Genomic DNA, 13,957 nt, shown 5'->3' with positions numbered 1-13,957 from the left:
CGGTTATTTTTACTCCCTGGGTTTTGCACAAGCACCAATAACGATCTTGGCAGAGCTCTGGAAGCAGTGTTTGCTCACTAATTGTGACTGCAGAGCAAGCAGGGGGAGCCAACAAAATTGATTTTTTTTTTTGGGTAGGTTCTGCCAAAAAAAAAAAAATGGTGGTTATTATTTTATTTTGAAAATGTTTACTAAGAGTGACAGATTTTGAACAAGAATGATGTGGATGATCTTTCACACCTGGTCACACTAACTTTAAGGAAGGCCAACTTTGGAGAATTAGTTACTGCCATGTCTTTCTACTCATTCCCACCAATATTTGCATACTGGACAACGAAGTTTGGGCACCTATGGTCACAATCCTGCCACAGGTAGAGGTAGTCACAACTATGCAGGTAGATGCCCTACACTTGCACAGACCCCCTTGAAGCCAATGGGGCTCCATGCAGCCACAAGGGACTGCTATCAAATAGCCTGTTTCAGGATTATATCAATACTAAACCAATGGGAACTGTCCGTTCTGAGCACCTCTGAAAAAATCAGGGCACTTTAATTTAGATGTCTAAATACAGAGTATTTTGACAATTTACTTATCAAAGTAAAGTTTTAAAATTTTACAGAGTATGACATATGTTCATTTCACAGTGCAGACGCATACTCACTATACACGTCAACAGAAGTGAACTCCATATTTTTGTGTACTTAATTCAACTTTATATTAAAATAAACTTGAATCTAGAGTCCACCACACTAAATTAATTCTTTTTAAAAGATTGATCCATCTACATTTAAGTGTATTTGCTCTTCTTTTTATGTAAGAAGGAGGCTAGACAAAGAGTTTCATACAACCAAAAAGTTGACATCTTTGATATGCTGCCTATCAAGAGTACAAGAGGATAAACTTCAAACACAGCTTAAGATGTGTTGATAATATAACGTAAGTAAACTCCTGAGCCTCTGCAACATTTTACACAGTTAAAATGGAGAGAATTTTTAAAATGTCATTTTTTTTTGTCATCAGCTGAGGTGGTTTGGTTAACTTTTTGCATTTTATTGCATTTGCACAATGAGAACAGGTTAGCAGTTTCACTTTTATGATCCATTTCTAGTCAGCTTCACTTTGTGGCTCTCATTCACAATGCTCTCTGACTCACAATACTACAGGATAATGTTTAAATGCAAAAGCCTTGTTTAAAAAAAACAAACTCGGAAATAAAAAATAAGAGACATTTCCATTAAGATTATATCTCCCTACCACTGTTTCTTTTTAAAACAAATTCTGATTTTTGGACCTAATGCTATTACCCCACATTACGGGTAGGTGGGTTAATTTGGAAAATTTGCTCTTCATGCTATTCTTTGTAGCTGTAAGGAATTTTAGATGTAAAACTGTTTCAAGTGCTGGAAGTTGCTGTGAAAGCAGTCATCACAGTTGAATGCTCAGGAGAGAGGGAAGAAAAAAAAATTTTTTTGGAGGTAGACTGACTAATAGATACGTAATCAGATCAATTTGGGCTGCAACAGGAGACTCAGACAGGTAAAATATATTTAGGAGAAGGTCTATTGTATTGAAATTATAATAATTTAACTTTTTGAGTCTTTGCATGTTAGAAACACCTGTGAGGAAGACAATAGTTTAGGCTCTCTCTAATCTGCCTGAGGATTCAACTTCTGCTTGTTAGAGAACACATTTACTTGGTTTAACCATGAATAGAAATTTGTTCTGAACTTCCCAGGAACTCTTATAGTGAAACCACAAAGCACCTAAGTAAAGAGATCTTAGGCTGACAGTAACATACTGGTAAATATGATCATTTAATTTGGTGAGGTTCCAAATATACAGAGTTGGAATACAATTAAAGAAAAGTACTTTTTCTCTTACAAAGTGAGATTTCTCTGACAAGGTGAAATTCTATAGTTTGTTTGTAAGGACAAAGGACCACCAAACTAATAAACGACCAGAGAATTTGGAAGAAAAAGCAGAAGGAATTTGGCACGTGTATGTTTAGTTGTTTTTCACATTAAAGAGGGAGTCACTTTATTCATCCGGAGCTGCAGAATCAATATTCAGAGATGTTCCAAGTGTGGCATCCTACATCTTACCTTGCAATTTCCAAAAATACTGAAAGCTAAAGTAGGCTAATTATTTCCATTCTATAATTTTAGAAGGTTTTTGCTATTTAAAATTTCACCTTTAAATGGAATAATTCTGTGATTTGGAAAAAGAATCCTCCAAGGGACAGGAGTCTATGGAGCAGGTTTGAAATCTACTAGAATACTGACCCTGAATTCATAGAACTGCCTGATAGTTACAGGCTCTTGTACTTTTACATGTTCATTACCATTGGAAGGGCACCAGAAATCTTTAATGCCCCAGCCCTGCAATAAGTTCTGTGTGGATACACTTTTAAAACACACTGAAGTCAACAGGACACTGTCCAGGCAAATAAGGCCTAAAGTAAAAAATAGTACTTAATTCTATTTACTGTGAAATATTACTGGTAAAAAAGTACTGAAAGACTATTTCATGGGTGGCCAAACTACCCCACACCTCCCTACCACCATTCTCCACCTACTAGACTGGGGGTGGGAGGAGCTCAGGACCTCTGCTTGCAGCAGGGTGATAGGGGCTTCTGCCCAGAGGGGAGGGAGGGTCTCGGGGCTTTAGCAGGAGCAGGGCTGAAACCCCAAGCCCCGCAGGTGCCTCCCCTGGGGCAGAAGCCTCGAACCCCAGCAGGCGTGCCCTGGCTCTCCAATTTCTGAAGATTGTCATATTCGGCACAGAGGGTCAGTAAGTTTGGCCACGCTTGGACTATTTCAAGGACGGAGTAAATTGTTACATGATTCTGGTTTAAAAGCTTCTGTAGATTCTTGTTTAAAAGCTTACATATATTCATTAGGTCAAAAGAGGAACAAAGCAGTACAACAACCTAAAACTTCATTGCTTAAAACGTACATAACTATTGTGCACTTCTTGTTTGTAAATTATTTCTATATTAGGAAAAAATTAACACTGATTTCCATACTAGCAGATTCCCATAGCAGAGATAAAGAGCCACAACTGCAGACACAATCAGAATGTTGTGAAGCAAAGCTAAATGAGGTCAGGGTGTAGGGCTGGCATTTCGTCTCCAGGGATGGCTTTGGAGTTTGTTGGAAAATTCTCTGTCACTAAAAAAAAAAAAAAAATCCGAAGTGCCCAAGATAAATCCAGACTAAGTTTTATCAGTTGTATTTCTTGCAAAATCCAAAGAGTTCTCGGGTCATTATGTTGCCAAGGCAGAGTGCTCCCTAAAATATATATTTTTAAGGCTTTGTTCATTCTCCTTTTCAATGTTCTGAGCAAGGAAGCTTCCACTTTTGCCCTTGGGAGACTGTTCCATAGTCTTTGGACTATTCTGCATGCAATTATTTACAGTAGGATCCAGATAATCAAACCATATTAATGGTAAACTATCAGCCACCCTCAAAACTGTAAGTAACGAAGTGGGAGCTCTCACGTTTTCCCCATGAGAAGAGGACAAATTAAGTGAAGCTGCCAGAGTGACACTTCAGGAACAGCTGGATGAGCAAAGAAGCACAGCACCAACCCCTTTTATTACACAGAGCCTGCCCTCCCTGGCTAGCTTTGCGGTTCCTCGCCAACCTCTTATGGATGGCTCGTCACCCTTCCCCTCTGCTGGTTAGAAGAGCTGCAACTCCTAACATTCTGCTGACAGGCCGATCAGCTAGCTACAGCTTGTGCCCTGCTCTTCCCACACTGCTCCTGTCATTCTCCTACACAGCTTCTCCCAGGTTGTTTGATGCTCCCACTCTTCTCCCTTCAACCCACCTCTCTGGCTCCCTTCTATCTTCTCTCCTTTCAGCCTTCTACTATTACTCCACCTCAGAGATTTTTGTCCTATTATTCCTACCCACTTGCCTTCTGAACCCTCTCCCATTGCCACTGACTCGCTGCCCAACACACAAATGGTTGAGCATTCAAACTCTGGTATGAAGGGTTAACATTTGAATTGGGCAGAAATGGAAGGAAACTGCCACAGTGGGACTAAAGAATTATATGACTTTGGGTTTATAACTGACAATAAATTTACTTTTTTTGTGCCTTATTTTTGTAAAATACAAATACTGAAGCAGCTGGTATTTTTTTTTAAAAGAAAGATACAAGTAGTTTCATAATACTGGTACTCTAGTTAACCATTCAGGTAAATGTAGTGCATTGAAACCGTGGGAGCTCCTTGCAATGCACTCCCAATCAAAGGCAAATGCTTGTGGGGTTCTCACCCCTACATGGCAGGAACTCTACAAGATATTAGGCTACTCCAAAGAGGGCTTTGTGGTATTTATCCAGGCTTTCTTCACCACTGTTTTTCAATTCAAGTCTCTAACTTTTCTCTGTAATACAAGTGTATGTGTTACATTTCCCAGAAAGTCTGCACCTGCCTGGAAAATGAGAGCTCAGAGGCCTCTGCTGAGCCTTAGTCTCACTTGTACTGTACTAGTGCAATGGGTTTCATGCTGAGCTACTGCACGTAAAAATAATACTTAGGACATGACTTTTTGATACCCACAGTTGCCAGAGCAGTATGTTTTGACCATCAGTAGTCGATTATGTTGCAAATCTATTCACTTAACTCAGCTGGTTTCATATTATTAATTCCAGTGGTGTGAGTGCAGTGCACATATAATCTGGCAAAAACCTATTTGGTTAAAGCCGTTCTATTCCTCAGAGGGAGGACAATGTTTACTTTGTCAGTGAACTGCTCTATTATTCATTTTTTGAAACTGTAAGATGGCCTAGAGATACAAATGTTGTATGCTGTATAAAACAGACATGTTTTCCAAACTTTGATACATATCTATTAAACTAAATGTTACATCTTAATGTAGAATAATAATAATTCCATTATGAAAATGATATAAAGAGGATGTTTCAATTACATGGTTTTAACCACTCAGAAGTTAGGAAAGAAAATTCATTTCTTTAACTTTGCCACCCTGTGCATGTGCATCATGATGCTGTTTTTAGTTACACAATCACATACTATTTTTCAAACATACATTTTCCCTACAACTTTGGAGACACATGTGCAACATCATCTATTCCTGTGTGGCATTCTGTGTATGCCAGAGCCCATAAATCACTAATATACTAGGTGTACAGTGAATAAGCCACGGACTTCTATGCTGTACATCTTACAAGGCTGCATGAAGACAAAACCTATATGATGATATACTTCTTTATTAGGAACTTCTTAAGAGGAGGCTTTCTTGAGAACCTCCATAAATACTTGCAGAAATGTAAAACAATTAGGTCAACAAGTGTCATATTCTGACCTTATTTTCTCAACACACTGGCTCACATTTCTGGGTAGAGTGTGGATGTGGGAGCGATAGGTTTACCCTTCTGTCATGCACAGACCATCATCTCCTTTGATTTGCAATGACAGGGCAATGGAACTGGTTTGCTGGTGTGCCTTTGGAAATTGATGGAACTTAATGAGTTATCAGGCAATCCTGAGAGATAAGACTACTCTGACAGATCACTCTATGGGTTGGTAGCACTTAATGGTAAATTTTGGCCTCTGCTAGAGATACAGTAACCATGAGATTTTGTTGGTTCATTTGAAAACTCTAGAAAGGGTGGCTGGAGCTGCTCTGGAGTGGCCCTGCTCCTATCTCACTAAGAGCCCAAAGGACAGCTGTGAGCAATTGTCCTCTGTGCCAAAGGTTCTCTTGTGTGGGTGTTGCAGGGATCTACAACTGACACCTTTCCTGTATAGTGTGAATATGAAGCCCCTGGAAGGACAATGTCTGCGCTGCATTCAGTATGGCACCCAGCTCTATGACACCATCACATCTGAGCCAGCCAGAACATTTGAGCAAATTACCCATTTAGATGGAACTGGGGCTTGTATGAGAGTCTTCTCTCTGTGAGTCTGTCTACATGAGGCTGACAAAGTTGGTGGGTTGAGGGAAATGGCTGGAAATATTGGCTGCACTGCTGTCAGCACCCTTCATTGAGGAAGTGTGACTGTCATTTGTTCAAGTTGGGAGTGGTGTTGGATCTTGGATACCCAGGTAGCTCCTGCAGCCAAGAGAGTTGCAGAAGCTGAAGCTAGTACAGAATGCTGCATCCCACTTATACACTGGGAGCAGGAGCACTTTATAACCAGTGCTCTGTGATCTTACTGGGGCTCCCACTAAGTTTCCAGAGGGAATTCTCCATAAATTGGTTTTAATCTACAAAACCCTAGATGATTAGGGACCTTGTTACCTGAGAATCCACCTTTCTCCTCATGAAATACAGCCACCAATGAGACCAGCAAAGACACTTGGGTGGGCGCTCCCTTGATACAAAAGACAGAAAGCTGCTGATAGTACATTGTCTGAGAAGAGTTAATGACTTTGGAACTCATTCTCAGACTTGGTATTCCAGAGTCTGGATTTGTGCATGCTGCCAGGGGCATCTCTTTCCCCAGGCTCTTGAGGAGGGGAGTAAGTTGTTATATTTATGGGCAGTCCTCTTGAATGTTTTTAAATTATGGTATAGGTGCTCAGAGCACAGGATGGGGGCCTATAGATATTGTATCTCTATACATTTAAGAAAAATAAAACATTCAGCATAAATTTACTGCAGGAGTAATTCCACTGAGTTCATAGTCTCTAAGGTCAGAAGGGACCACTGTGATAATCCACGCTAACCTCTTGTATAACACAGGCCCGAGTGATTCTCTGAAGTAATTCCTATTTGAACTAGAGCATCTTTTAGAAAAACATCCATTCTTGATTTTAAAACTGCCAATGATAGAAAATCCACCACAACCCTTAGTAAGTTGTTCTAATGGTTAATTATGCTCACTGTTAACAATTTACACCATATTTCTAGTGCAAATTTGTCTAGCTTCAGTTTCAGCCACTGGATCTTGTTATACCTCTGTCTGCTAGATGGAAGAGGCCATTGTAAAATATTTGTTCCCCATGTAGGCACTTATAAACTGTGATCAAGGCACCCCTCAACCTTCCTTTGTTAAGCTAAATAGATTGAGCTTCTTGAGTCTATCATTTTAAAGCATGGTTACTATTCCTTCAATCATTCTCACAGCTCTTCCCTGAACTCTCTCCAATGTATTAACATACTTCTTAAATTGTGGAGACCACAACTGAACACAGTACTCGAAGTGCAGCTGCACCAATGCTAAATACAGGACTCCTTGCTCCTACGCAAGATTCCCCAGCTGATACATCCAAGGATCGCACTATAGCCCTCCTGGTCACAGTGTCACACTGGGAGCTCACATAACCCCAGAATCTTTTTCAGAATCACGGTCTCCCAGGATAGAGTCCCCCATCCTGTAAGTACAGCCTACGTCATTTGTTCCCAGATTTATACAGTTTACCATTCCCTCTCAAGGAAATCACTCCTGATTTACACTGAGGTAAAGGAGCTCAGAGTCTGACCCCCAGAGTATATTAAAGCCACTGCATTAGGCAAGAACATAGAAACAAGGGTGCTACTTTTGATCCAAATGAATAATGGAATTGATGGAATGCATAACCAGGGGGATAAAAAAACAATAGTATAAATATACAAAAGTTAGTGGAGTTACTCTGGATACAGACCGGTGTAACAGAGTAGAACTGTCCCTCTCTCTAAATACAGACACTCCAGTTAAACCAGCATGCCAAAATATGACAGTTAGCAACCCAACATATGGTCATATATTTTAATATCTCACTGCTAAAATATATTGCACTTTTTAGTTTAATGTTTCTCTGTTTTAAGGATTCCTTTGATGTAAGGTTGCTGTACTATGTCTCTGATCTCTATTATGCAGTGTAAACACTCCCTTGATAACATCACCTAGCTATAGCCCATAAATTCTATGGTTTCCAGAACAGAATTATAAACACCATGTAACAGCTCCATGCTACTCCAAGCTACTGTATTTTACCAGCAATCTGAAGAAGAAAGGACTGTCTATACCACATGCTCATCAGAGTATTTGCTTTTCAGCAATAATCTCAATAAAAATTCACAGGTTCAACAACATGTTTTTCCACTGCAAACTGACACAAGCTCTTTTGATTCATGGTGTTTTGTGACATGCAGTAGGAGAGTTAAGCTGATAAGTTTTCATGGCAAAGACACAACACAGTGATTAATATTAGGAGCTATTTCATCAAATGAGCTCACTAATGGTTGGATTAAATAAGAAATATTACACTCAGCTCCATGGACTTGCCTGAGATTTTGCAGTGCAGAATCTAGATATTTTTTAAATATTGAATTTGGCACTGAGAAACGGACTGAAGTCAAAGCAAGCACCATATTTAGATCTCTAAACAGGTAAGCTTTACAAACTACTCAACTATTCTTGCTCTCTTCATCGGAGCAGAAATTTAAACAAGTTTAAAATCAAATTAGGTTAGGAAGGTTTACGCTCAGCATTTGTTTGAAGCAAAATAACTTCTTGTCCAAATGGCTGTTCCTTAAAAAATATAAACTAGGTGACTCAGTGGAATGATATGCTCCTGGAGACTCAAACTGAAAGCAACAGAAGTGATTATGCTCTTTTCTTGGTATCTAGAGAAATTTTTGCCCAAATCACAAAAGCCTGGGTTTAGCAAAGCACCTAAGGACATGCTAAATTGTAAGCATGTCCTTAAATTATATCCCTGTTCCAGAAACAACTTAAACACAAGCTTATCTCTAAGTATGTGCTTAAAACCCATTGATTTCAACAGGAATTAACCACATGCTTAAGTACACCTCTACCCCGATATAACGCTACCCTATATAACGCAGGTTCGCATACAATGCAGTAAAGTTCCAACACGCTGCTCTGAGCAGCATGTTAAGGGTGTTGGGCTGGGGCCGAGGGACTGGATAAGGGGCAGAGAGTCTTGGGGGTGGTCGGGGCTCCCCCCCAGGGTCTGGGAGGCAGGAGCTGTGGGGGGGCACTTTTGGGGGCCCTGCAGGCCCAGAGTGGCCCAGGGGATTAGCAGGGGGCCGGGAGCAGCCCGCTCCGCTTCCCTCGCCCCGGCCTCAGCCATGTCGCTCTGGGGAGGGGGCTTGAGGGAAGGGATCCCACCCGTAGGAGGCGGAGCAGCCTGGCCCCAGCCTGCTCCACTCCACCAGCTCCCAGCCGCAGCGCTCCGCTTCCCGCTGCAGGTGAGTGTGGGACCTTTCCCCAACCCCCCAGCGACATGGCTGGGGCTGGGGCAAGGAAAGCAGAGCAGGCTGGGGCCGCATTGCTCCACTTCTCGCCGCCGGTGAGTGCAGAGGACGTCCTTTCCCCAATCTCCCCGCACTCTCCAGTGGCGGGAAGCGGAGCAGTCTGGCCCCAGCCCGCTCCACTCCACCAGCTCCCAGCCGCGGCGCTCTGCTTCCCACCACAGATGCGTGCGGGACCTTTCCCCAACGCCCCAGCAACATGGCTGGGGCCAGTGCAAGGAAAGCAGAGAGGGCTGGGGGCGCGTCGCTCAGCTTCCCGCCGCTGGTGAGTGCGGGACCTTTCCCCAACGCCCCAGCAACATGGCTGGGGCCAGTGCAAGGAAAGCGGAGAGGGCTGGGGGCGCGTCGCTCAGCTTCCCGCCGCTGGTGAGTGCGGGACCTTTCCCCAACGCCCCAGTGACATGGCTGGGGCCAGGGCCAGGAAAGCAGAGCAGGCTAGGGCTGCGTTGCTCCGCTTCCTGCCGCTGGTGAGTGCGGAGGATGTCCTTTCCCCAACCTCCCCGCACTCACCAGTGGCGGGAAGCGGAGCGCCGCGGCTGGGAGGTGGCGGAGTGGAGCAGGCTGGGGCCGTGTTGCTCCGCTTCCCGCCGCTGCTGGTGAGTGCCTGTTGGGGGGCGGGGGATGTGAATAGGGGTCGGAGCAGTCAGGGGACAGGGAGCAGAGGGGTTGGGTGGGGGTGGAGTCCTGGGGGTGATTAGGGATGGGGGGTCTCTGGAGCGGGTGGTCAGGGAACAAGGAACAGGGGGGCCAAAGCAAGTTCAATATAACGCGGTGAGATATTTTTGTCTCCTGAGGACCACGTTATATTGGGGTAGAGGTGTACTTTGCTGAACTGTGAACCAAATCACCATGCAATTTTGTATAACTGGAAGATTGGGTCAGCAAGCCATTAAGACTGGACAGCAATGAGGCACACTGACATAGCTATGTAGTGCAGCTTGCAGTGAAGCTGAAAGGAGGAAAACATGACACAGCCCCTCAATTTCATAAGCAATAGCTTCTATAAAAAAAAGTTGAACAGGGAAAAATTGTACTGTAATCGGAGTAATATTACAGTGCATTTATCGATATCTATCATAGCAGCCTTGAGAAATATGGCCTCAAAGTGACATCAGTGCCAACAGTGGAAAGCATGCAGGAAGAGGCTAGAAATGGGTAGGTATAACTAAGAAGAGCAGAGAACTATTTAAGTTTACTGGGCATTTCTTTGGATAACACCTACTGATTCTGGGTCTCTCTGTTGTTCAAGAAAAGCTGAGAATTCCACCAGTCTGAGTTTGGTGGTACCAATAGATCGACCCTGCCAAGCGGGAACTGAGGGTGCTGGAGCTGATGCAGGCTCAAACCCTGAAATACAAAGTATTATTGTTATGTACAAGTCAGTCAATTTCTCAACTTCCATTTTCTATATTAAATTTAACTAGGAGCCATAGGGATCTTCTTAATTCAGATTAAAAAAAAAATAAATCAACGTGGATTTATTGTTTGTTAAAGGTAAACAACATGGAAAGATGAGGATCCAACCTAGTGATCACAGTATCAATGTGGTTGGTCAATCTAAGGACAGTGTGAAACAAAAGTGGAGCTTCCTTGATTTATCTAGCTAGCGTGTCACTTTATAATCTTTGCTTAAACTATATTATTGTACACTTTACACAGCATTACAACTGACATTTCATTGGCAGCATGGTCATTCATAGGTAGCATGGTCTAATGGGAGTCAGGAGACCTGGGTTCTATTCCTGGCTCACCACTGACTTGCTGTGTGACCTTGGGCTTTCCTCTCCTGTTCCTCCTCCCACTCTTGCCTATTTACAGTGTAAGCTCTTCAAGGCAGGGCTCTTCTATGTGTTTGTGCAGAGCCTAGCACAGTGGGGCCTTTAAGCACTACTGCAATACAAATAATAATTCATGTAGGGAGATGAATCGTAACTTAAAGTGAGAATAAAGGGTCAGTGACTGGACCCATTATGAGGAAGCATGTCTACCATCAGAACTGATTCACCACAACTAAAACTGTAACTGTTCTCCTCCTTCAAATTGTGGAAAGTCACAAAAGGAGAAAGAATAAAGAAGGAGTGGAGCAACTGACCAGGGGAGATAGACAGACAAGACACCACAGAAGGTAGGGCAGAGCTAATCCCCTGAGATTTGAAAACCAAGAACGCATTTCTGAAGTGGGTTCAGAGAGATGGACAACAAGCCAGTGAAGGTGAAAGAGGAGTCAGGTAACACGTACTCCCTGGAATGGGAATCTGACTGTAATTCTTCTGCACCTCAAATCTAGATAGCGGAGATTTAGGAATCCTATATAAAAAGGGGAATTGCAACAGTCAAATGTGAATATGGATTTTAGTAATGCTGAAAATTCTGGCAGTGTTCTAGCAGTGGCAAGAAACAGATTCCAAAAGGAGATGTGAAAAACTAAAAGTTGAAGATGACTCATAATTTCTGGCATCGGGAGCAACATTACGTAATTTAGGAAAAATGAGACAAGAGTGAGATATGCAAAACTACAAAGGAAAGTTTTTACTTGGAAAGATGGCTAGCATCTTTCAAGTAATCTGTAGTAGGAAATTATAATGTAGAGAAGAATGGATAGAATCGAGAACAGCCAATAAATGACAAATAAAGGGATGAGGAAGTTTCCTGAGGGACACAGTTTGTTGACATTTGCATAGAAATAATGCCCATTATTGAAACTTAGAATGAAATGTACATGAGATGACAAATTAGGGGAAAGATCACAGGCATAGTTTTGGGCAATCATAGCCTTTTTTGCTTTGAGATATAAGGCTTCTACCAGACTAAGGAATAGCTAGCAGAGGAGAGTTCTAGTGGCACTGGCTTCTAGGGTGACCAGACAGCAAGTGTGAAAAATCGGGACGACGGTGGGGGGGGGGGTAATAGGAACCTATAAAAGAAAAAGACCCAAAAATCGGGACTGTCCCTATAAAACTGGGACATCTGGTCACCCTACTGGCTTCTAACCTGAGATGCTCAGGAAGGAGAGAAAGATCAATAGTGTTTATATCGGCAGTGACATGTTTTATGCCTTGGGGGACTGAATATAAATTATTTTGGTACAATTTTAGTTCTGATTTTAAGTAAATGCAATTTACTTTCCATGAGTGAGGGAAGCAATATTTAGCCCTTAAATTGCAATATGCAGCCCATTACCCAGTATCTTCTTCATAAGTCATTTTCTTGCATCACATAAAATACCACCAGGTGATATACTTTAGTGCCACAGGAACTGCTGGCATGTATGGCAGTGCTTGGACTAGGAGTCCCTTTTTCCTACCTAAGCAGTGATTTTTCTTCATAATTTATCAATTGCTTGTCCATTGATGTCTGGAAGGGACATATGAGACTCTGGACACAGATTAGTGGGCTCTGTGGGGCTCACAAATTAACACAACACGCTCATTACTTTTCCTTATGCAATTCAGCTCTGTTTAAAGGAAGCTAAAAAATGAAGTTACCTGAAATGGGAGCTGTGACTGTTGGCTGAATAGGATACGCCTGCTGAACGAATGGCTTCACACTGGAAAAAATAGTTACACAAAATCACATACTATACAATTCACAGTTCATTCAGTTAGTTATATAGCACAAGGAAATACATTGTTAATAATATTTATACACCCAGATGTCTCTTTCCTAATAGGCATATTTAAAAGATAGTCAACAAACAGGTTATGAAGCAAGGAGGGGTCACCCCAAATGTAAAACAGAGCCTGATTCACAAGTTACTGGGCTTGACAGTGTTCACTTTAGTCAGTGGTTCTCAATCTATTTGCCATTGTGCGCCGCAGATGCAGCTCTCTGTGTGTTATGAGGACTGCATCCACATAATATATATACTACCTGTATGGCCCTGAGGATGTCACATGGGCTGCAATTGTGTGCTGACTGGACTGCAAGAGAGTTGAGAACCACTGACTCAGGTAGTAGGGAAGAATAATTCCCTCCACTGCAGGAATTACTGGATAACAGTAACAGAGGTCACACTAGATGATCATAATGGTTGCTTCTGGCCTTCTGTGAATCCAAATCCCACTGAATCCAAGAGAAAGACTCCCACTGATTTCAACGAGCTTTGGATAAGGCCTATAAAGAGAGCTGGGAGGAGGTATTCCACAGATCACGCTTTCCTGTAGGGCTGGGGCTGAATAGTCAGGTTTACAAGTCTCTTCTCTACATGAAGTTGCTGTTACCAAGGGGCCATGCAGCTTCAAACCCCACTGAACAGGGCCAGGCCTTTCATCTAGTTGTGGCTCACATGAAATGGTCATTCCCTGCCCTACAGAAAAATAGATGTCTGAGCTATCTTCCTCTACATCTCCCCCCATGTCCTGTATATAAAATGAGTGAGGTAAGATTTGTGTTGGAAACACACATATACATACACACAATTTATAGTGCAAATCTATACCATGGGGTGATTATTGTCCACAGTTAATATTCAGCTTCTGTCTTACAGAGTGTTATCACTTGTAATGTTTTAACAGGAGCGATAGGAGCTTTGTAACTGAAAAGGTTAATATAATAGTCTAATCTTCTATTTTAATCTTGCTAAGTATTTGCCTGAATAATATCCTCTGGCAATGAATTCCACTGACGAGTTACATACTGAATATAAAAGCATTCTTATTTTTCAGACTTACTCTTGTGAGGATCCCGGCTGCCCTGTTTGTATCATTCCTGGCCAAAACT

The 13,957-nt window shown here is 42.2% G+C and overlaps 1 protein-coding gene across 9 annotated transcripts in view; it reads right to left on the bottom strand.

Annotated features, from left to right (window-relative positions):
- The window catches only part of TEAD1 (TEA domain transcription factor 1), a 205,267-nt gene that overhangs the window by 32,099 nt on the left and 159,211 nt on the right, over positions 1 to 13,957 (bottom strand). For all 9 annotated transcript variants that reach the window (XM_073347638.1, XM_073347630.1, XM_073347634.1 and 6 more), the window contains 3 exons: positions 13,909 to 13,955; positions 12,724 to 12,785; positions 10,461 to 10,585 (listed from right to left, as the gene is read on the bottom strand). In XM_073347638.1, the coding sequence (XP_073203739.1) occupies positions 10,461 to 10,585; positions 12,724 to 12,785; positions 13,909 to 13,955 (234 nt within the window). The remainder of the gene's footprint in view (positions 1 to 10,460; positions 10,586 to 12,723; positions 12,786 to 13,908; positions 13,956 to 13,957) is intronic.

This window comes from Lepidochelys kempii, chromosome 6 (genome assembly GCF_965140265.1).
Source record: "Lepidochelys kempii isolate rLepKem1 chromosome 6, rLepKem1.hap2, whole genome shotgun sequence".
NCBI classification, from domain to species: Eukaryota; Metazoa; Chordata; order Testudines; family Cheloniidae; genus Lepidochelys; species Lepidochelys kempii.
The sequence above is the reverse complement of the archived record's forward strand: the minus strand, read 5'-3'. Positions and strand labels throughout refer to the sequence as shown.